This window comes from Heterodontus francisci, chromosome 11, assembly GCF_036365525.1.
Source record: "Heterodontus francisci isolate sHetFra1 chromosome 11, sHetFra1.hap1, whole genome shotgun sequence".
Classification (NCBI taxonomy): Eukaryota; Metazoa; Chordata; class Chondrichthyes; order Heterodontiformes; family Heterodontidae; genus Heterodontus; species Heterodontus francisci.
The window spans coordinates 14,756,429-14,781,785 of record NC_090381.1 but is presented as its reverse complement, the minus strand read 5'-3'; the positions used below and the strand labels follow the sequence as shown (position 1 = coordinate 14,781,785).

The 25,357-nt window shown below is 44.1% G+C and overlaps 1 protein-coding gene across 1 annotated transcript in view; it reads left to right on the top strand.

Annotated features, from left to right (window-relative positions):
• The window catches only part of LOC137375508 (uncharacterized), a 177,666-nt gene that overhangs the window by 98,320 nt on the left and 53,989 nt on the right, over nt 1-25,357 (top strand). The window contains exon 6 of the mRNA XM_068042881.1: nt 11,180-11,227. Coding sequence (XP_067898982.1) covers nt 11,180-11,227 — 48 coding nt within the window. The remainder of the gene's footprint in view (nt 1-11,179; nt 11,228-25,357) is intronic.

The window sequence follows — 25,357 nt, the reverse complement described above, 5'->3', positions numbered from 1 at the left end:
CCTAGGATCCAGCCATCCATTTAGGGTATTTCATCAAAAACTCTTGGCAGCTCTAATTTCCTCAAAATATTTGAGTCATCACAGCTCCCTGGGAAACATACGCAAACCTTCATTATTCTTCTCCTGTGGTCGCAAACCAGTTGTACGTACAAAGAATGGAAGCCATTGCGATTGACAAAGACAGCAGACTGGTCCGGGGGAGCTCTAATGGCCACAAGTACAGTCAATCACCCCTTGCACACTAGGGAAACCAGCGATGGTGCCAAAGGCTGCAGACCTTGCTGCCTAGCTGTCTTCATCTCCAGGTAACTAGAAGAAACCACTGGCATTACAAAATAGACCATTGGTCACCTCTTTGATACACCTGTGGATTGCAGACTATGATATGCCATATATGTCGCCCATTGATCCCTGGAAGGCACCACTAGCCAAATGATTGAGTGCAGTCGTCACCTTGAGGGAAACTGGCATGGGATTCCCACCAAACCCAAGTGGTTGCAGGATCCTGAAAATTTCTGTGACCATTTCATATGACATCCCTATGTGTCTCTGACGTTGCCTCTCTGACATTTGAAGGTAATTTGTCCTTGTCCTCAGGATGCGATGACACACCAGTGCCCGTCTTCGATAAGGGCGTTCCTCGATGTTATCATATAGAGCATTCTCACCTTTTTGTTCTTCCTATTGCTGGCATGCAGGCATCGTGCTTTGAGGGAAAAAGAGCTCTCCTCAGTCGCTCACTCTGCTCATCTTCCCATTGTATTGGAAAAATTATGTGTATGAGATCAATGTCTTAGCAGCTTTGCATCGAATGAAATAAGCAGAGTGTTCCAATTCAGCCTTCTGTTGCCAGTCAACTGAACCATCAAGACAATGAGCAGTTCTCTATACTGTGCCTTAAAATTGCAGCCAGGTGGAAATCCCACCCAACATCATTTGTCTCCTCCCACTCGACTTGCAATCCTCGAGTAGCCATGTGGTTTACATTACTGTTGGAAAAAATGCTATGTGTACAATTTAGGGCAAGTCTCCCGACCTTCTAACCTCCTCCTGCCACCTTTCAGCCTGCACCCATCACCCTTGGCCTACCCAATGTAAACTTAACCCTTCTGTCCGTTACCATTGAACCTCCCCCCCATTACTGCAAACAATGTCACGATCAATTTATTCATTTTTAAAAATTAATTCATGGGATGTGGAAATCACTGGCTAGGCCAGGATTTATTGCCGATCCCTAATTGCCATTGAGAAGGTGGTGGTGAGCTGCCTTCTTGAACCGTTGCAGTCCATGTGGGGTAGGCACACCCACTTGCTGTTAAGAATGGAGTACCAGGATTTTGACCCAGCAACAGTGAAGGAACAGCGATATAGTTCCAAGTCAGGATGGTGCGTGGCTTGGAGGGGAACTTGCAGGTGGTGGTGTTCCCATGCATTTGCTGCCCCTGTCCTTCTAGGTGGTAAAGGTTTGGAAGTTACTGTCTAAGGAGCCTTGGTGCATTGCTGTAGTGCATCTTGTAGATGGTACACACTGCTGCCACTGTACATCGGTGAGGGAGCGAAAGAATGTTTGTAGATGGGGTGCCAATCAAGCGGCTGCTTTATCCTAGATGATATCGAGCTTCTTGAGTGTTCTTGGAGTTGCACCCATCCAGGCAAGTGGAGAGTATTCCATCACACTCCTGACTTGTGCCTTGTAGATGGTGGACAGGCTTTGGGGAGTCAGGAGGTGAGTTCCTCGCTGCAGGATTCCTAGCCTCTGACCTGCTCTTGTAGCCACTGGCTACTCCAGTTCAGTTTCTGGTCAATGGTAACCCCTAGGATGTTGACAGTGGGGGATTCAGCGATGGTGATGCCATTGAATATCAAGAGGAGATGGTTATATTCTCTCTTGTTGGAGATGGTCATTGCCTGGCACTTGTGTGGCGCAACAGCTATTTGCCGCTTATCAGCCCAAGCCTGGATATTTTCCAGATCGTGCTGCATTTCTACACAGACTGCTTCAGTATCTGAGGAGTCGCGAAAGGCTCTGATACATTGTGCAATCATCAGCGAATGTCCCCACTTCTGACTTTATGATTGAAGGAAGGACATTGATGAAGCAGTTGAAGATGGTTGGGCCTAGGACACTACCCTGAGGAAATCCTGCAGTGATGTCCTGGAGATGAGATGATTGACCTCCAACAACCATAACCATCTTCCTTTGCGTTGATTCCCATTGATTCCAGTTTTGCTGGGTCTCCTTCATGCCATACTCGATCAAATGCTGCCTTGATGCCAAGGGCAGTCACTCTCACCTCACCTCTTGAGTTCAGTTCTTTTGTCTATGTTTGAACCAAGGCTGTAATGAGGTCATGACCAGAGTGGCCCTGGTGGAACCCAAACTGAGTATTACTGAGCAGGTTATTGCTAAGCAAGTGCCGCTTGATGGCACTGTTGATAACACCTTCCATCACTTTACTGATGATTGAGAGTAGGCTGATGGGGCGGTAATTGGCCGGGTTGGACTTTTCTTGCATTATGTGGACAGGACATACCTGGGCAATTTTCCACATCGCAGGGTAGATGCCAGTGTTGTAGCTGTACTGGAACAGCTTGGCTAGGGGCATGGCAAGTTCTAGAGCACACGTCTTCAGTACAATTGCTGGAATATTGTCGGGGCCCATAGCCTATGCAGTATCCAGTGCCTTCAGTCATTTCTTGATATCATGCGAGGTGAATCGAATTGGCTGAAGTCTGTCATCTGTGATGCTGGGGACTTCAGGAGGAGGCCGAGATGGATCATCAACTCAGCACTTCTGGCTGAAGATAATTTATTCATGCCATCCCTCGCCCATTTTCCTCCTCCCATTCCCATTACCATTGAAATGCCCACTCTGACCCTTGATCCTCCTGAAATCCACCTTAATATTATTACCGAGCCCATTCCCCCCCCTATGATGTTTTATAATTCCCATCTGCAAGTCACGACTTTTCCCGCTGCAGAATCCAGTTGCCCCCATTGACTGTGACCGTTCCCTCTACCAGCCACTTCCCTCTGAATTCACTCCACAGGTCCCTGACATTGACAGCACTCATCCCTCCCTTTATGCCCCTCATGACGATCTGTTGACTGTAATGTTCAAATCAACCCACCATCCCCGCAGCTGCCCACATGCAGTTTCAGCATCAATAACAACCAATACACACCCTGGACGCTCCCCTTCTCCATGCACCCGATCACCCCACCCTTTGTCCTCCTTTCCTCCCACCTTTGCTCCTCCGTGTACACACCCACATGCCTTCGCCACCATCTCCTGAGAAGAGTCTATCTATCTCTATCTATCTTTGACCTCCGTGTCTCGAGAGACAATGGGTAAGCGCCTGGAGGTGGTCAGTGGTCAGTGCCTGGAGTGGCTATAAAGGCCAATTCTAGAGTGACAGAGTCTTCCACAGGTGCTGCAGAAAAATTTGTTTGTCGGGGCTGTTACACAGTTGGCTCTCTACTTGCGCCTCCGTCTTTTTTCCTGCCAACTGCTAAGTCTCTTCGACTCGCCACATTTTAGCCCCACCTTTATGGCTGCCCGCCAGCTCTGGCGAACGCTGGCAACTGACTCCCACGACTTGTGATCAATGTCACAGGACTTCATGTCGCGTTTGCAGACGTCTTTAAAGCGGAGACATGGACGGCCGCTGGGTCTGATACCAGTGGCGAGCTCGCTGTACAATGTGTCTTTGGGGATCCTGCCATCTTCCATGCGGCTCACATGGCCAAGCCATCTCAAGCGCTGCAGACTCAGTAGTGTGTATAAGCTGGGGATGTTGGCCGCCTCGAGGACTTCTTTGTTGGTGATACGGTCCTGCCACCTGATGCCAAGTATTCTCCGGAGGCAGCGAAGATGGAATGAATTGAGACTTCGCTCTTGGCTGGCATACGTTGTCCAGGCCTCGCTGCCGTAGAGCAAGGTACTGAGGACACAGGCTTGATACACTCGGACTTTTGTGTTCCGTGTCAGTGCGCCATTTTCCCACACTCTCTTGGCCAGTCTGGACATAGCAGTGGAAGCCTTTCCCATGCGCTTGTTCATTTCTGCATCTAGAGACAGGTTACTGGTGATAGTTGAGCCTAGGTAGGTGAACTCTTGAACCACTTCCAGAGCGTGGTCGCCAATATTGATGGATGGAGCATTCCTGACGTCCTGCCCCATGATGTTCGTTTTCTTCAGGCTGATGGTTAGGCCAAATTCATTGCAGGCAGCCGCAAGCCTGTCGATGAGACTCTGCAGGCACTCTTCAGTGTGAGATGTTAAAGCAGCATCGTCAGCAAAGAGGAGTTCCCTGATGAGGACTTTCTGTACTTTGGACTTCGCTCTTAGACGGGCAAGGTTGAACAACCTGCCCCCTGATCTTGTGTGGAGGAAAATTCCTTCTTCAGAGGACTTGAACGCATGTGAAAGCAGCAGGGAGAAGAAAATCCCAAAAAGTGTGGGTGCGAGAACACAGCCCTGTTTCACGCCACTCAGGATTGGAAAGGGGTCTGATGAGGAGCCACCATGTTGAATTGTGCCTTTCATATTGTCATGGAATGAGGTGATGACACCTAGTAGCTTTGGTGGACATCCAATCTTTTCTAGTAGTCTGAAGAGACCACGTCTGCTGACGAGGTCAAAGGCTTTGGTGAGATCAATGAAAGCAATGTAGAGGGGCATCTGTTGTTCGCGGCATTTCTCCTGTATCTGATGAAGGGAGAACAGCATGTCAATGGTCGATCTCTCTGCACGAAAGCCACACTGTGCCTCAGGGTAGACACGCTCGGCCAGCTTCTGGAGCCTGTTTAGTGCGACTCGAACAAAGACTTTCCCCACTATGCTGAGCAGGGAGATTCCACGGTAGTTGTTGCAGTCACCGCGGTCACCTTTGTTTTAACAGAGGGTGATGATATTGGCATCGCGCATGTCCTGAGGTACTGCTCCCTCGTCCCAGCACAGGCATAGCAGTTCATGTAGTGCTGAGAGTATAGCAGGCTTGGCACTCTTGATTATTTCAGGGGTAATGCTGTCCTTCCCAGGGGCTTTTCCGCTGGCTAGAGAATCAATGGCATCACTGAGTTCCGATTTTGTTGGCTGTATGTCCAGCTCATCCATGACTGGTAGAGGCTGGGCTGCGTTGAGGACAGTCTCAGTGACAACATTCTCCCTGGTTACAGTTCTAGGTAGTGCTCGACCCAGCGGTCCATTTGCTTGCGTTGGTCAGTGATTGTGTCCCCTGATTTAGATTTGAGGGGGACGATCTTCTTGATGGTTGGCCAAAGGGCTCTCTTCATGCCATCATACATTCCTCTGATGTTTCCGGTGTCTGAGGCCAGCTGAATATGACTGCATAGGTGTTGCCAGTAGTCATTTGCGCAGCGCCTGGCTGTCCTTTGTGCAGTGCTTCTGGCTGCTTTAAGAGCTACGGATGTTAACTCGCTGGGGGCTTTCTTGTAGTTCAACAGTCACCCTTGCTGGTATTGAGCCTGCAGCCAAGCATCCATTCCAATGACATTCCTTGTGCCGATGAGTTCAAGAAAGAAAAACACTGACCTCAGCCACAACTGTACAAAGCTGACTGTTGCACACCTTGTTTAAACAAATGTGAACCAGGTGGTGTGGGAATACCACTCACTGTTAACTTAATCTGGTAGGTAGGACTTAATTAGAAATAGGTGTAGGGCAATGAATATTTACGGTCGGGAAATTAATGCAAAGTTGCAATCCGGCACTATGCAAGCAGAACCTCGGACCGACATAAACACGCTGCTAACTTAATTTCTCTAAAAAAGTCCCGCCATCAGAAATCTGAAAACACAACTCACAGCTGATTAAATCACCCAGCACCCACCAAAGCTGCTTGTACAGGGCAGATAAAATTCCACCCTTTGTGTCCTCCTCACAATTTGCTTTCCCACCTATCTTTGCATCATTAGCAAATGTGGCTACAATACATTCAGTCCCTTTATTCCAGTCATTAATATAGATTGTTTGTAATTGAGGCTCCAGCACTGATCCCTGTGGCACTCCATTTGTTCGTTTGTCAACCTGAAAATGATCGATTTATTCTGAATCTCTATTTTCTGTTAGTTAGCCAATCGTCTATCCATGCTAACGTATCACCCACAATGCCATGAGCTGTTATTCTTTATGTGGCACCTTATTGAATGCCTTTTGTAAATATAAATATACTACATCCACTGGTTCCCCTTTATCAAACCTGCACTTTACATTCTCAAAGAACTCTAATAAACCTGTCAAATATGTTTCCATTTCATAAAACCATGTTAACTCTGCCTCATTGCATGATTTTCTAAATGTCCTGCTATTACTTTCTTCAGAATGGATTCTAACATTTTCCCAATGACCGATGTTCGGCTAACAGGCCTATAGTTTCCACGTTTCTGTCTCCCTCCTTTCTTCAACAGATGTTTTACATTTGCCATTTTCCAATTTGATGGGATCTTTCCAGAATCTAGGGAATTTTGGAAGATTACGACCAATGCATCCACTATCTCTGCAGCTTTTTCTTTGAAGACCCCAGGATGTAGGCCATCAGGTCCAGGGGACTTGTCAGCCTTTAATCCTATTCGTTTTCCCAGTACTTTTTCTCTCATGGTAGTGATTTTTTACATTTCCTCCTTCACTTTTGCTTCCTGATTTTCTGATATTAGGAAGCTTTTCGGATTGTCTACAGTGAAGACAGGTACAAAATATTTCTCGAGTCATAGAGAGATACAGCACTGAAACAGGCTCTTCGGCCCACTGAGTCTGTGCCGACCATCAACCACACATTTATACTAATCCTACATTAATGCCATATTCCCGACCACATCCCCACAATTCTCCTACCATCTGCCTACACTAGGGGCAATTTACCTATCAACCTGCAAGTCTTTGGCTGTGAGAGGAAACTGGAGCACCCAGTGAAAACACACATGGTCACAGGGAGAACTTGCAAACTCTGCACAGGCAGTACCCAGAACCAAACCCAGGTCGCTGGAGCTGTGAGGCTGCAGTGATAACCACTGCGCCACTCTTTGTTCAAAGTCTCTGTCATTTCCTTGTTTCCCATTATTAAATCCCCAGTCTCATCCTCTAAGTGACTAACATTTACTTTAGCTACTGTCTTCCTTTTTATCTTTGTGTAGAAGATCTTACTGTCTGTTTTTATATTTCTTCCTAGTTTACTCTCGAGATCTATAATCTCCCACCATTGTTTATTTCAACTTCCTTTGCTGGTTTCTAAAATTTTCCCAATCTACTGGCCAACACTAATCTATGCAGCATTCTCCACCTCTTCAATTTAATCCATCTTTATCTTCCTTAATTAGTCACAGACAATTCATCCTTCACATAGAGTCTTTCTTTCTCAATAGAATATAATTTTGTTGAGAGTTATGAAATATCTCCTTAAATGTCTGCCACTGCTTCTCTACTGTCTTACTTTTTAATCTATTTTCCCAGTCCGCTTTAGCCATATCTTTTCTAGTAGTCTGAAGAGACCACGTCTGCTGACGAGGTCAAAGGCTTTGGTGAGATCAATGAAAGCAATGTAGAGGGGCATCTGTTGTTCACGGCATTTCTCCTGTATCTGACGAAGGGAGAACAGCATGTCAATGGTCGATCTCTCTGCACGAAAGCCACACTGTGCCTCAGGGTAGACGTGCTCGGCCAGCTTCTGGAGCCTGTTCAGAGCGACTCGAACAAAGACTTTCCCCACTATGCTGAGCAGGGAGATTCCACGGTAGTTGTTGCAGTCACCGCGGTCACCTTTGTTTTAACAGAGGGTGATGATATTGGCATCGCGCATGTCCTGAGGTACTGCTCCCTCGTCCCAGCACAGGCATAGCAGTTCATGTAGTGCTGAGAGTATAGCAGGCTTGGCACTCTTGATTATTTCAGGGGTAATGCTGTCCTTCCCAGGGGCTTTTCCGCTGGCTAGGGAATCAATGGCATCACTGAGTTCCGATTTTGTTGGCTGTATGCCCAGCTCATCCATGACTGGTCGAGGCTGGGCTGCGTTGAGGACAGTCTCAGTGACAACATTCTCCCTGGTTACAGTTCTAGGTAGTGCTCGACCCAGCGGTCCATTTGCTTGCGTTGGTCAGTGATTGTGTCCCCTGATTTAGATTTGAGGGGGACGATCTTCTTGATGGTTGGCCAAAGGGCTCTCTTCATGCCATCATACATTCCTCTGATGTTTCCGGTGTCTGAGGCCAGCTGAATATGACTGCATAGGTGTTGCCAGTAGTCATTTGCGCAGCGCCTGGCTGTCCTTTGTGCAGTGCTTCTGGCTGCTTTAAGAGCTACGGATGTTAACTCGCTGGGGGCTTTCTTGTAGTTCAACAGTCACCCTTGCTGGTATTGAGCCTGCAGCCAAGCATCCATTCCAATGACATTCCTTGTGCCGATGAGTTCAAGAAAGAAAAACACTGACCTCAGCCACAACTGTACAAAGCTGACTGTTGCACACCTTGTTTAAACAAATGTGAACCAGGTGGTGTGGGAATACCACTCACTGTTAACTTAATCTGGTAGGTAGGACTTAATTAGAAATAGGTGTAGGGCAATGAATATTTACGGTCGGGAAATTAATGCAAAGTTGCAATCCGGCACTATGCAAGCAGAACCTCGGACCGACATAAACACGTGCTAACATAATTTCTCTAAAAAAGTCCCGCCATCAGAAATCTGAAAACACAACTCACAGCTGATTAAATCACCCAGCACCCACCAAAGCTGCTTGTACAGGGCAGATAAAATTCCACCCTTTGTGTCCTCCTCACAATTTGCTTTCCCACCTATCTTTGCATCATTAGCAAATGTGGCTACAATACATTCAGTCCCTTTATTCCAGTCATTAATATAGATTGTTTGTAATTGAGGCTCCAGCACTGATCCCTGTGGCACTCCATTTGTTCGTTTGTCAACCTGAAAATGACCGATTTATTCTGAATCTCTATTTTCTGTTAGTTAGCCAATCCTCTATCCATGCTAACGTATCACCCACAATGCCATGAGCTCTTATTTTTATGTGGCACCTTATTGAATGCCTTTTGTAAATATAAATATGCTACATCCACTGGTTCCCCTTTATCAAACCTGCACTTTACATTCTCAAAGAACTCTAATAAACCTGTCAAATATGTTTCCATTTCATAAAACCATGTTAACTCTGCCTCATTGCATGATTTTCTAAATGTCCTGCTACTACTTTCTTCAGAATGGATTCTAACATTTTCCCAACGACCGATGTTCGGCTAACAGGCCTATAGTTTCCACGTTTCTGTCTCCCTCCTTTCTTCAACAGATGTTTTACATTTGCCATTTTCCAATTTGATGGGATCTTTCCAGAATCTAGGGAATTTTGGAAGATTACGACCAATGCATCCACTATCTCTGCAGCTTTTTCTTTGAAGACCCTAGGATGTAGGCCATCAGGTCCAGGGGACTTGTCAGCCTTTAATCCTATTCGTTTTCCCAGTACTTTTTCTCTCATGGTAGTGATTTTTTACATTTCCTCCTTCACTTTTGCTTCCTGATTTTCTGATATTAGGAAGCTTTTCGGATTGTCTACAGTGAAGACAGGTACAAAATATTTCTCGAGTCATAGAGAGATACAGCACTGAAACAGGCTCTTCGGCCCACTGAGTCTGTGCCGACCATCAACCACACATTTATACTAATCCTACATTAATGCCATATTCCCGACCACATCCCCACAATTCTCCTTACCATCTGCCTACACTAGGGGCAATTTACCTATCAACCTGCAAGTCTTTGGCTGTGAGAGGAAACTGGAGCACCCAGTGAAAACACACATGGTCACAGGGAGAACTTGCAAACTCTGCACAGGCAGTACCCAGAACCAAACCCAGGTCGCTGGAGCTGTGAGGCTGCAGTGATAACCACTGCGCCACTCTTTGTTCAAAGTCTCTGTCATTTCCTTGTTTCCCATTATTAAATCCCCAGTCTCATCCTCTAAGTGACTAACATTTACTTTAGCTACTGTCTTCCTTTTTATCTGTGTGTAGAAGATCTTACTGTCTGTTTTTATATTTCTTCCTAGTTTACTCTCGAGATCTATAATCTCCCACCATTATTTATTTCATCATCCTTTGCTGATTTCTAAAATTTTCCCAATCTACTGGCCAACACTAATCTATGCAGCATTCTCCACCTCTTCAATTTAATCCATCTTTATCTTCCTTAATTAACCACAGACAATTCATCATTCACATAGAGTCTTTCTTTCTCAATAGAATATAATTTTGTTGAGAGTTATGAAATATCTCCTTAAATGTCTGCCACTGCTTCTCTACTGTCTTACTTTTTAAACTGTTTTCCCAGTCCGCTTTTGCCAACTTTGTCTTCATACCTCTGTAATTGCCTTTATTTAAGTTTATTCCTCCACCACTGGCACACCCTGACTGCAATGTGTACCAACGAGAAGATGTACTGCAGCAACTTGTCAAGACTTCTTAAACAGCACCTTTAAAAATTTTGACCTCCACCACCTAGAAGAACAAGGACAGCAGGAACATGAATACCATCACTTGTATGTTCCCCTCCAAGTCATACACCATCCAACCTTGGAAATACATTGCTGTTCCTTCATTGTCACTGAGTCAAAATCCTGCAACTCCCTCCCTAACAGCACTGTGGGTGTACCTACACCACATCGACAGCCCACCTTCTCAAGGGAAATTAGATATGAACAATAAAGTCTGGCCTTGCCACATTTCACGAATGAATATGTTTCTTTATTTAAAAATCTAACCTCCAGAGCTCAATATCAACCATCCGTCAAACACTTCTCCCTGATCAATCTGAGCTTTAATCTTCAGTATCCACAGTCCCATGACTTAGATCCTGCTCTTTTATTGGTTTGCAGCCTTGTCAAACAAATATTTGAAAAAAGTTGTTTGCGGAGACTGCACATTAAGTAATATTGTGCTTTGTAATATTCTGAATTGACAGGGAATCTTTGATGTAAGTTTATGTGATAGAGAAACGGCTCTGATCAGAGGTTATATTCTAATGGTCGTGACACGGTGATCTAAACTGATATATTCTATTTGTGTTTGTACAAAATGATCAGCTCTGCCAGTCACTGGGTTAGATTTAATTCATGGAACTAAATAACAGAAAATATTTAAAACTGTTTACAGGAAAACAACTGACTGAAAGAGATGGTGTTGAATTCATTGAGCAGGAAGGTAAGAGAGACCAGTTTTATTCACTGTAGGTTTCATTGTACAGTATGTAGATTGTACTCCCAATGATTTTAAGAGACAATTGCACAGGTGATTTACAAGAAAAGCAATCGAGAATTCTGATCTTCAGCCTGAATAACAATTAAGTTTTGAATGAACTCTCTAAATATTTATTTGCCATCAGTTGGATTCTGTACCTGTATAACTACACTTGATCAGCGGAATAATACATTAGGTGTAGGTGCTGACATTGTGCAATAGTGTAGCACCTCTGGTATTGAATTGGGAGCCAGTTTTACATCTCTCCTGATTTCCACTGAAATCACTGGATATAAAAATGGGAGATGTACATCAGGCTGTCGATTCACTATCACCCATGTGATTCTATCACACAACGTCACAGTGATCTCATTGTGTTTTACATGGTCACTGATTCTCTTTCTGAAAAAACACGAATCACAAAGTCCTCTGACCAGCCACACAGGGAATGACTATAATATAGATATAGGAACATGTGCTCACTTCCTGTCTGTCAACTTCCTGCGTCACAGCTCAGGGATCACAATTGTGACATGAAAAGTCTCTGCTACACTGCCCTTGATTGGCTCAAATTTCCTTTTGCGTAGTAACATCAAATCAGAATGCTGTATCTAGGTGCAGTGATGAAAAATCTAACCATGAAAAGCAGAAGCTGAGAATTGAAGGTTTCACTCTGTTGTAATGAGAATCTGTACAATTGTCGCATTTCAGAATTTTTGATTAATTTGTTCTGCGTGGGGATGTTTCGGGATGAGCTATGCTCAATGTTGTGTTTTAAAACCAAGTGAATCTGCATAGGTTTTTTTAAAAGAAGAAAGCCACAGTCTATTATTGCAAATCTATGGTACCAGACACCCTGACTGATGCTACACCATCATTTTTTCAAGGGCTCAGACCTCATCACAATCGACCCCAACCCCACTGCTTTGTTGCTCCCTGTGGGACAATAAGGGTACAGTTCCTGCTTTTCTTAACAGAAAGGGTTTGGGACAAATATTCATTCTCTTAGCATCTCAATTTGTTTTTATTTCTTAGAATCAGAGAATGGTACAACACCAAAAGTGGTCATTTGGCCAATTTTGCCTGTGGCAACTCTTTGATAGAGCTGTCCAATTATTCCCAGTCGCCTGTTCTCACTCCAGTGCCTCATCATTTTGTTTCAATCTAGTATTTATCCAATTCTCTTTTGAAATTATCATTTGTATCTGCTTCCACGCCCTTACAGGCAGTGCATTTTAGATCATAATAACTGTCTGTATTAAAAAATCTTCCTCGGTTTTCCTCCAGTTCCTTTCCAAATTTCCTTAAATCTGTGTCCTCTGGTTACTGACTCTTCTGCCAATTTGCCCTTGCACAACCATCCATGATTTTGAACACCTCTATCAATCTCCTCTTAACTTTCTTTGCTGTAATTCGAACAAACCCAGCTTCTCTCGTCTCTCCATGTAACTGAAGTCCCTCATTCCTGCTACCATTCGAGCTAATCGAAGGCCTAGGCATCTTTCCTAAAATGTGATGCCCAGAATTGAACACAATATTCTAGCTTAGGCCTAACCAGTGTATTATAAAGGCTTAACATAACTTCCTTACTTTTGTACTCTAAGCATCTATTTATAAAGCTAAGGATCCATTATGCTTTTTTTTTAACAGACTTCTCAACTTGTACTTTATCTTTAAAGATATGTGTACATATGGCACCAGCTCTCTGTGTTCCCGTACCTCTTTTAAAATGGTACCTTTAATTCATATTACCTCTACTCATTCATCCAACCAAAATTTATCACTTCACACTTCTCCTCATCTTCCATATGTCGATGTCCTCCTGAAGTCTATTACTACCCTCTTCATTGTTTACTACATTTCTGAGTTTTGTGTCATCTGCAAACTTTTATACCCAAGTCCAGGTCACTAATGTATATTAGAAGGAGCAGTGGTCCTAATACTGATCCTTGGGGAACAACATGGTGTACTTCCCTCCAGTCTGTAAAACAACCATTCTTCGCTACTCTCTGCTTTCTGTTCCTTAGCTAATTTTGTATCCATACTGCCACTGTTCCTTTAATCCTATGGGTTTTTATTTTGCTCACAAGTAGTCCTTTGTCAAATACCTTTTGAATGACCTTTTTCAAGATGGCCCCTGGGCAGTCAGCTTGCTCGGGAATCTCTCACTGTATACCTCTATTGGTCATCTGCTGCCATCCTTTGCCCTTTCTCTCCAACTTTCCCCTCTTCCACTGTTTATGTTCCCGTGACTCGATTAGCTGGTGCAATTTAGCCCAAACTACAAATCCTGTGCTCGTTTATGTCTCTAACTGCTAGTTTAAAATCCCATCCCCTGACCATGCTTGTTCTTTGTTTGTGAGTTCTGGATCTTCTCTCAAATTTAGTTTTCAAGTTCCTGAACCTCTCTGGACTACACTGTAATACTCAGCTGCTGTCTGTGATCTGCTGTATTCTGATTTATTTCTTATATTTCAAAGTAACTTTGATCAGCTTACAGCCCTAGCTTCTTCCACCACTGCTGTTCCCTGCTGAGCCTGTGACTGGGCTATGGTTATACTGCTTTTTCAGCTTCAGCTACAGTGGGGTTACTGGTCCAAGATTCACTCGCTTGGACCAAAGGATATTTCGCCAGCACTTCTGAAATCTTCTGGTTACCTCTAACTTCGCCATCGTCTTTCTGCCCTCCAAGTGATTCTGCACGCCTCTTGAATCTTCATTCCCATGGAAATCTCTCCATCAGTGAAATCCTCTGATACTCTGCCCTCAAAAAGCTGCTGGGCTCCATTTGCCCACCACACCTGTCTCCGAACTTGGCAACAGCTTGACAATACACCATACCAACTCCACCTGACCTACATCATATTTGTCCCACTACGGCACCTCTGGCCTTAATTCTGGGCTTCATCCTTTTGTCTCCTCTCTATTCCCCATTTACTACCAGGATATATGAATCCTAATAATTGCTACTTCTTTTTTATTCCTTCATAGGATGTGAGCATCACTGGCAAGCATTTATTGCCCATCCCTAATTGCCCTTGACAAGGTGGTAGTGAGCTGCCTTCTTGAATCGCTGCAGTGCATGTGGTGTAGGTACACCCACAGTGCTGTTAGGATGGGAGTTCCAGGCCTGTGTGACTTGATTTTCCTTTTGCCCATTCATGTGCACATTTTGGTTGTCACTCCAGACCCAAACCCATCACTTTTATTTCCACTTTTTTCTCCTGCTTTTTTACTTCTTTTTCCTCTACCCCTCCTAGGCCCCTCTCTCCTGTTGTCATGCCTTCTCAGTGCTCTGCCCTCCCAAATCCCACCCAACTCTTCAGTAATCCTTGATCTTCCTACTTTCCTGCTGCTGTCCCAAGCTTGACTCCCTCTTAGATAAGCTTACAAACTTCCCTCTGCACCTTTCTTGGCATCCTCCAAAAGGCCCGTCATTACACTCGACACTGCACCTTATGACCATCATGTTCTCTCTCCTCTGAGTTCACTGCCCTTTTATCTCCTTAAAACTCTCCCTTCATGTATCCTTCCCAACCCATATTCATGGCCTCCCCTTGACCCTGCAATCTCATGTAACCTCACTACTCCCATAGCATCAGTCACAGATAAGGTCATGTCTGATCAGTTCCTTGTATCACTCTCCACCCAACCTGCTTTCCATCCAAACCCAACTTCCTTCTGTACTAACCCCTAGAAAAATCTATCCCCCAATTCACTTACAGCTGTAGTTTCAAAATCCTAGCTGTCCAGCCTTTAGCCCTCCATTCACCACAATATTTCTCTAGCTACTCCTTTGCTCAACCGCACCCTCACCTCCAACTTTGATGCCCTAGTCTCCAACAAAACCATTACTCTCTCTCACCCTGGCAGTGCCCCCTGGTACAGCTTTCATCTCCGCTCTCTGAAGCCCAGGGAACTCATACTTGAAAGGATATGATGGACAACTGGTTTAGCTATCCCCCGCCAGATCTGGCTGGACCACATAAAACACTATTGGGTCCTGTTCTCATCTGCTAAAATTGCTCACAATTCCACGATCATACTGGAATTCAAAGATAAACCCCAGCTTCTTTTCTCTACTGCACCATGTCTTTTGAAATCCCTCAACTCATCTCCTCCACTCTCACATTCAACAGTAAGTGCGAGGAACTCATGGACTTCCTTATCACTAAGATTGAGACCATCTAATCAGCTGCCTCTGCCGCGTCCCTCCCTTCCACTAGCCCAGCTGGCCAAACTTCCTATAATATTCCTCCTGCCCGAGCCCTGAACTTGTATTGTTCTCTAGTTTCTCTCCTATCTCCCCTGATGCGAAATCCATCTTGCCTAAGAGACCCGCCTCCTGCTCCTTTGACCTTCTACCCAATACACCATGCACCACGCAACTTCCCTTCCTGGTCCCCATGTCAGCTGATATTATTAACAGTTCTCTATCTTTAGGTACTGTCCCTCTCTCTTTTAACTATGCCGTCATCAACCCCTTCTTAAAAAAAAACCCTTGACCCCAGTGTCCTTAAAAACCACCATTCCATCTCCAACCTCCCTTTCCTCTCCAAAGTCCTTGAATGTGTTTTTGCCTCCCAAATCTAGGTACACAAAATTATGAGGGTCATATATAGGGTAGATAGGAAGAAACTTTTTCCCTTAGCGGAGTTGTCAATAACCAGGGGACATCGATTTAAGGTAAGGGGCAGAAGGCTTAGAGGGGATTTGAGGAAAAGATTTTGCACTGAGAGAGTGGTTGGAATCTGGAACACACTGCCTGAAGAGGTGGTAGAGGCAGGAACCCTCACAACATTTAAGAAGTATTTAGATGAGCACTTGAAACGCTACTGACCAAGTGCTGGAAAATGGGATTAGAACAGGTAGGTGCTTGATGACCGGCACAGACATGATGGGCCGAAGGGCCTGTTTCTGTGCTGTATAACTCTATGACTCTAAATCCATGCCCACCTTTCTTGGAACTCCATGTTTGAATCCCTCCAACCAGGTTTCCACCCGCCACAGTACTGAAATGGCTTTTATCAAAGTCACAAATAACATTCAATGTTACTGTGACAAAGGTAAATTTCCCCTCCTCATCCTTCTCGACATGGTCTGCAACCTTTGACATGTTTGACCACATCATCCTCCTCAGATGCCTCTCCACTGTCGTCCAGCTGGGTGGGAGTGCTCTCACCTTGTTCCATTCTTATATATCTAATTGTAGCCAGGGTATCGCTTGCAATGGCTTCTCTTCCCATTCCCATATTGTTACCTCTGATGTCCCCCAAGAATCTATCCTTGGCCCGCTCCTATTTTTCATCTGCATACCGCCCCTCGGCGACATCATCCAAAAGCACTGTGTTACTTTACACATGTACTCTGACGACACCCAGCTCTACCTCACTACCACCTCTCTCAAATCCTCCACTGTTACTAAATTGTCAGACTACTTGTCTGACATCTAGTACTGGCTGAACAGAAATTTCCTCCCATTAAATATTGGAAAGACTGAAGCCATTATCTTCAGTAGCCATTACAAACTCCGATCCCAGCCACGGACTCCATCCTTCTTCCTGGCAACTGTCTGAGTCTGAACCAGACTGTTCGCCATTTTGGTGTCTACACTAACTTCAATCCGTGGGCTTGCAGGTAGCTCAAATTTGACATTATGTTTGCTTGACATGGCAAACACCGATTGATTTTGTGCTTGACCTTATGGTCAATTCCCAGGAACTGTATTTTTTCCCGAAAAATTTGCTTCATTTTGACAATTCCTTAGTGAACCACATGTGCTGTTTATACAACACATTCTCTGAATGACTGTGGAATGATGATGCAGTTGCAACTGTGAGCTCATTTCGAACATTTTAAAGACCTTGTAGTATGCGAGCGATTACATTTGTAGATGCTCTCTCAGTTGTGTCTTTCCAGTTTTATGATTCCACAGCTGTCATACATAACTGCAACACTTCATCTTGTTTTGTTGCTACTTTGATGTCAGTTAATTGTAGTGGCTTTGGCACCGTGTTTACACTCACATAGTTAAGATATTGTTTGGTAGTCTGTTCTTGGCGACTAGTAGGACTGATTGTCGGCAAAAGATGGTGTCAAAGATAATCCGCTGGGTTAAGCTTGCCTGGCTGATACTTAACGTGGCCCTTGTACTCTTCTTGTTTGAGTATCCAGCATGCTATCCGTACAGGTGGTTTGCAATGCGGATTGTTGGACAGGCTCACTAGTGGCCGATGATCTGTTATCGATTTAAACTTGCTTCTATACAAGTAAAAATGAAAGTGTAGGATGCTCCATGTGATTGAGAGTGCCTCTCTGTTTGTGAATATCGTTGTTCTATGGGCGTTAATGATGTGCTTGCCATCGCAACTATTGATGGGTGACCTGCTTTGTCTTGCTGCATGAGAACTGCACCAAAGCCAACCAGGCTGACGTCCATGATTAGCTAGGTGGTTTTCTCAGTGTCGAAGGGGACATTTATATAATTTTCTGACAACTGTTGTTTGATCTGGTAGACAGCTTGTTTGTGTGATTTAGTCCACTCCCACTTGGTGGTCTCTTTTGTCAGGTCACGTAGGAGGGCAGATAGCGTAGCGATGTCAGGAATTAAATGACTACAGTATGTCTTTAACTCAAGCAGACTCCGGACTTCATGCACATTCCTAGGATCTGCAAAGTTTGCAAGTTTCAGCTTTCCATGGGTCTGGTGATACTCCTTCACCACTGAGTACATGACTGAAGAACTCAATTCTGCTTTCATTGAACAAGCACTAACCTTTGCTCAGGTTGAGGTTACATTCTCTGAGATGTTGTAGGTATTCATGTAGGCCTGTTTCCAGTTCATTTCAGTGCAACAGTAGATGAGAATGTTATCACTGATATTCACTGTGCCCTCAAGACCTTGCAGTGCAGACTGGATCGTGTACTGAAATACTTGACTCCAAAGTTGAGCCCCTTGTATTGAAACAGCTCGATGAGAGTGGAGAACGCTGTAAGATACCTCGATACTTCTGCAAGCTCAATTTGATGATACCCTGCATTGAGGTCAAGTGTAACAAAACGTTTGGCACCATTCACTTTCTCTGATATTGTCAATTGTTGGTGTCAAATATCTTTCTTGTTGTATTGCTTGGTTTGGTGACCGCATATCAATGCAGATTCTGATCTTGTTCTTGCTCTTGGGTTTCTTGCTAACTTGTATGTGTGGGACCCAAGGGGTGGGTTCATCCATTAGATTCTCAATGATGTTAAGATCAAACAAGTACTGAAGTTCCTTCTCTGTCTGCTTTCTGACATGGAACAGTAATTGTCTGTTGATGCACAACTGGACATACCTTGGGATCTACATGCATCTTGCATGTAGCACCCTTTAGTTTGCCGATACTCGTGAAGCAGTCAGCATATGGTTCAAGAACGTTGTTGGTACGTGTAGGAACTGCGTATGTGACTGCAATCATGTGCACATCTGTTGCTGTGTGGAAACTGAGGAGTGTCACTTTCTTCAGATATGACATAAAATATAACATTTGTTCTGGTGTCTTTGAATGTGACTGGCATTTCAAAAGTCCCAAGAACTTTCAGTGGTTTGTTATTGTTATCGGGGAAGATTTTGTATTCCCTGGTTTGCAAAGGATGGGGCAGTCCTGAAGTTTGTTGAATGTTTTATCTCCCATGATATTGACAGATGTTCCTGTTTCTATGAGAGAATCTACTTTTGAGCAGCCAGTACGGTTCTGATGAAAGATCACAGACCTGAAACGTTAACTTTGCTTCTGTCTCCACAGGTGCTGCCAAACCTGCTGAGTATTTCCAGCACTTGTTGTTTTTGTTTCACCTAACTCTATATTGGCTCCATTCCCTCGCCCATTTGGTTTGGTACAAGTATGTGGCACCCATTTGGTGGTATTGATCTTAACAGTTAATTTTGCTGGTGAGCGGCAAATGGGAGCAAAATGTTTAAGTTTCCCACAAGCTTTACACTTTTTGGACAAGTCATAATCTTATTTGCCAGATTGCTGTTGTTGCTTTGCAGGTGGTTGCCTGGCACATGAGCGATGAACATTATTCACAGGAGTTGGGATGAAGTGTGGCAGTTGCTTTTGGCAGCCTCAACTTCAGCAGCTCTGGACTCTGAAAGGTATAGCAATCTTGCTAATTCCAGCAGCTCTGACAGCTTTCTGTGTTTCTCGAGTGTTTTGCTGCATATTTGACTAAAAAGACAACCTTCAATTATTTGTGTTTTCATTTCCTGTTCGACTTCACCAAAGTCACATTTGTTTGCCAGCTGTCTCAATCATGTGCAATATTGATCAGTTATCTCATTTGCTTCTTACTTGCTTCATCGGAAAATAATTGTTTCATATATTGCATTCTTCATGGGGGTGAAATAAATAGATGGTGCATCTCTTTTTGCTGAGTCGTAGTCGTCTTGCGCAGGCATAAGTGCCTCAAAAATATTTTCCAATTATTCACCTGCATAGTGGAGAAATAAGGCCTTTTTTCTCTTATCATCAGTGATTCCAAAGCCCACCATTGCACCCTTGAATCATCGCAGCCACGCCTGCCAATGAGCGACCACAGGTGAGGGCTCAAAGTGCATATCCAAATGTGATAGGTTGGGCATAGCTGTCGCCATCTTGATTGTCAGCACAGCGATAATGCACAATCAAGGATCCAGGATAGCATTCCCCACAATTGCACAAACATCATCAAAAGTAATAATGGCAGGTGGAAGAAGCAAATGCTCATTTTATGGGATGCTACAATCCTGCAATAAATTCTACTCCAAGGTTTACACAGACCAAAGTACTCTTGCAGTGGTCTATGAGACAAATTGACTGTTCTGCATTAACTGCACAAAGATACAAAGCACATTGTGCACAAACCCCAACACTGTCCATATTTGACAATCTGCATTAGCTGGAGTTCATTATTGACAGCACAGTGAATTATAGCTGGCTATAAAATAAATGCAGATTCCATACTCGTAGCCATTGTAGATCTGCTATTGTAAATCCTTTGAAAAAACACACGGCACTATCTTCTGGATTGCTGCGGTAAACTGAACCTTTATTATTGATTTCATCTGGTGGCACACAGTTCATGCTCCACCAAGCATGCACAGTGGCCTCAAATGAACAAGAAACAAATAATACATTACACTACCCAATATCACCACCGCCTACTCATTTACTGCTATATTTGCAGCATCGTCTTTTCTGCTGAAGATAGGTGCAACGTACTCATTTAGCACCTCAGCTATTGAAATTCATTTGCCCCAGTTTTTCCCATTCACTTAAGCTATCAATATCTCTTTGTAATTTTCCATTTACACTGATTATAATGCCATCCATTTTTGTATCACGGCAAATTTGGATATGTGGCTTTCTAATCTATCATCTAATTCCTTAATGAATACAGTGAATATGTGAGGCCCCAACACAGATCCTTGTGAAACACCACTGAACACGTCCTGCTAATTAGAGATAAAAAACAAGAAATGCTGGAATCACTCAGCAGGTCTGGCAGCATCTGTGGAAAGAGAAGCAGAGTTAACGTTTCGGGTCAGTGACCCTTCATCGGAACTGTTCCGATGAAGGGTCACTGACCCGAAACGTTAACTCTGCTTCTCTTTCCACAGATGCTGCTAGACCTGCTGAGTGATTCCAGCATTTCTTGTTTTTATTTCAGATTTCCAGCATCCGCAGTATTTTGCTTTTATTTTACTACTAATTAGAGTACCTGCCAATTATCCCTACTCTATCTCCTTTCACTCAGTCAATTCCCAAACCAGGTCAATAATTTGCCTTCAATTCCATGAGCTTCAAGTTTAGCAAACAGTCTCTTATGTCAGACTTTATCAAATGCCTTCTGGAAGTCCACATAAATAACATCCATAGATATTCCCCTGTCCACTACTGGAGGCACGTCTTCAAAGAATTCAATCAGATTCATCAGGCATGACCTACTCTTTACAATCCATGCTGCTTCTCTCTGATTCGCTCAAAATTTTCAAAGTGTTCAGCCACCCTATCCTTAATTATTGAATCCCCTTTAACTACCACATTATGCTTCTCCACCTCATCCTCATGCACTTTGAACAGCCCCCTGCTCCAAGGTGCCATTGTTCACATTCTGGCTGTCTTTTTTTTGTGATAGAGCACTGAAACAGGCCCTTCATCTCACAGAGTCTGTACTGACCATCAACCACCCATTTATACTAATCCTACATTAATCCCATATTCCTACCACATCCCCACCTTCCCTCAATTCCCCTACCACCTACCTATACTAGGGGCAATTTACAATGGCCAATTTGCCTATCAACCTGCAAGTCTTTGGCTGTGGGAGGAAACCGGAGCACCCAGCAGAAACCCATGCGGTCACAGGGAGAACTTGCAAACGCCACACATGCAGTACCCAGAATTGAACCCGGGTCACTGGAGCTGTGCAGCTGCAATGCTAACCACTGCGCCATTATCCTTCCAACAGTCTTAAGCCTCAGCCTCGCAGGTAACAAGTACAAGTAGTATACTGTATTCACTGCTCACAATGTGGTCTGGAGAGACCAAATGCAGATTGGGTGTCCGCTTTGTGGAACACCTCCGCCCAGTCCCTAAGCATGACCCCGAGCTTCCGGTTGCTGGCCTTTTCAAGAACCCCACCACCTGTTCTCCTGCACACATCTCTGTCCTGGGTTTGCTGCAGTGTTCCAGCGAACATCAACGCAAGCTCGATTTACTGTTTAGGCACGCTACAGCCTGCCGGACTGAACATTGAATTCAATCATTTCAAAGCATGACGGGCCTACCCCCTTTTTATGTTTAGTTATTTTTTCTTTTTTTCTTTTCTATTTCGTTATTTTTTTTTTAGTTTGGTTAGTTTGTTTCTACTGTGCATACCCACTGTTTCTGTTTTTTAAAAATTTTAATGTTTGTGCTTGGAGCGCTTTGTGCTTTACAGTCAATTCACACCCTCTCTGTACTAACGCTTTGTCTTTTAGCATATTATTAACATACCGTTTGCCTTTGTTCCATGACCTTCTGGTGAGTTATTCTCTGTGACCTTGTCTTAAAACCTTTTACATTTCTAATATTTGTCAGTTCTGAAGAAGGGTCACTGACCTGAAATGTTAACTCTGCTTCTCTCTCCACAGATGCTGCCAGACCTGCTGAGTATTTCCAGCATTTTTTGTTTTTATTTCAGATTTCCAGCATCTGCAGTATTTTGCTTTTATTATATTGTACCTGTTGGATAGAATCAGTTTCTGCTGATCTTCGTTCTCTATCTCACCTGGGTTCCCCTTACTCTGGGTACTATCAGTCAGACCAACACCATTCTGAACCTGTACCGAGGTGTGCCTGAAGTCTGAAGCAAGACTGCTCAGATACTGCTTCCACTCCATTATGCATCGAAGCATCTCAAACTGGAACTTTAGCTGAACTTTTCTGCACCAGAGTGATTCAAGATGAAGACATCTGCTGCAGATGTGTTCACTCGGAACAGTCTCTCTGTCCAGAAACTCCCACATACTGCAATCCAGACATATGACCTGATCTGTCATATCTTAATCCAGATTATTCACAACTTCTTTTTAGTTTTTAATATTCTTTTTCTACAATCTAACTTGCACTCAGCACTAAAACACTGAACAATTATTGTCTCAAGCTCAGATGAACCACAAGCATTGGAGGCAGAAAAGCAGCACCTCCTTTCCTCTCTGCACTGAATTCCCACTCTTACCAAATTCCCAACGTTTGCACTCTATTTATAATGCACTCCTCTTGTGAGCACTCTGTGACAGCAGATACTGTTTATTTAATACACCTTTTAGAGCCACACTTCAGTTACAAGTTTTGCCTCAGCTTCCTGCACAAAGTAATTAGCACTGATTCAGGCAACCATTTACCAGATGATTGACAGTTAACCGCCACCAGCAGGCAACTTCTGTTTATTAGATTGCAGTTTCTTTTACAGCTTTTAAAACTTCCAACTTAAATTAAAATGTTAAACTAAATTTCAGTTTGAGATTTATTCACCACTGCTTACCAGAGCATTCCCATTCTCACCAAATTCCCAATATTTGCATTCTATTTAGGATGCACTCCTTTTACAACAAATCTGTGTGACCACTCTCCTGCCAGTGGAAATATTTTCTCCTCATTTACTCGATCACATTCATTTATGATTTTAGCCTCTTGAACCTAAGGCTTCAAATCCGATGACTGACCTGATTGGTATGGTACCTGATGTATTGCCCTGCCCTCTGGCACATGGCATCCGTCACCTGCTTGATGCAGTGAAGGGCCACTGACTGAGGGATCCCACATATGTCTCCAGATGATCTCTGGAATGATCCTAAGGTGCAAACATTGAGTCTCATGGTCATCTTGATCTCCACAGGCAATGGATGGCCGCCACATCCCATTGGCCTCAACTTCTCCTCCAACTTTCCTCACAGCTCCGCTACCAGCTGCCTCTATAGATGCAGTCTTCAGAGACACTGGTGCTCCGACATCTCCATGAAGCACAGCCTCTGTCTGTAAACTCTTTCAGCTGGGTAGAGCCTTCTGCGAACATTAGCCTACCATATTGCCCAAGTGCCCTCCTCGCTGCATCCCATTGCAGCTTCATAAGACTGGTGCTCCTCTGGCCACTGCAACCCGACTCCATGTAGCTGCTTCTGTATCTGCCTCCCACTTACATCCTCACAGGAGGAGCCACACTCAGAGTGCAGAGCACCCATTGAGATTTGGAGCCTTCACAGCTTAATGCCTCTCAATCGCCTAGTGCTGCCTGCACTCACTGTAGTGGACCTGGGAGACACCCTTCCACTAATTGCCCTCACTATGGCCTCGCAGTCTACAATCCCTCCAAATGTTGAAACCTTTGCTGATCTGAACCTCAGCCTGCTTGGTTAACAAAGTTGTCCTCAATGGCTGCCACTTCCAACCAACACTCATCTGCCCCAAAGCTCTCCCGTCCTTTGAACATGTGAGCCACTGATGCTCCGTGGAACTCTTGCGCCCTATGGAAAATGTAAAAAACACCTCAAAATCGCTGTCAATTGGCTGCTTAACAGCTTCAGTTGCCTGCCTGCCTTCCTGTGCGTTCCCAATCCCGCTGCCATACCGCTGCTGGGAAATTTGGTTAGCGATGGAAAAGCATTGGGGATTCGCTCTGATGAAGTCACCCACCATTTTACCACCCCCTTTCCCCCACCCCTTACTGCCTGTAAGACCATTGCCATAGGGGCAGTAGAAATCCACCTTTTGTCTCTAAATGTCCACCCCCCCCCACCCCCACCCCGCCCCCAGTGGCATTAAGCAGATAAACCTGTAGTTACCAGGTTTTTAACTCTTCCTCCTTTTTGAACATGGTGTAATACTTGCAGTCCTCCATTCTGGGCACCACACCAGAACTAAGGAGGATTGGAAGATGGTGGCCAGAGCTTTCACCAATTCCACACTACTTAATTCAGTCATCCAGGATATGTTCTATCTGGTCAGGGTGATATAGAAATCCTAAAACAAGATATAAATATTTAGAATTTATTATTAGCAATGTCACGACCAGATGAGCAATGTGTCTCGGGGTCTTTTACTGTCTTCACCTGGTCTTATTGTAACAGGGTTTAATTTTAAACACACTGTGTTTTGAGCTCCCCCTTTGTGAATCCTTGTTCACAACTTTCCAATTATAAGGCAAAGATTTCAACATTGTCTGGTACTGTGCAAATGTCTTTCCAGTTAGGGGGTTTCCAGTTTTAAGTTTTAATGTTCATGTGGCGAAATCATGGGTGCCTCAGTCTTGGCAGGTGGGGGGTTTGCCTGACAGTAATTTAAAAATATTAGCAATGTCAAAATTTTACTTATGGCAATCAAATGATAATTGATGATATCGGTGAGAAGGCTGCACTGAGAGAGGTAGGAACATGAGAAGATCTCACGTAGGTCTCTCTTTAGGGTTAGACCTTGGGGTAAAATCTATCAGATGGATTCTTAACAGGACTCAAATGTAAAAAATACTTTGCTGAGTTATTTAAATTTTATGTGCTTGCTGTCAAATGAAGCTTTTTTTAGCATTGTATCCTTG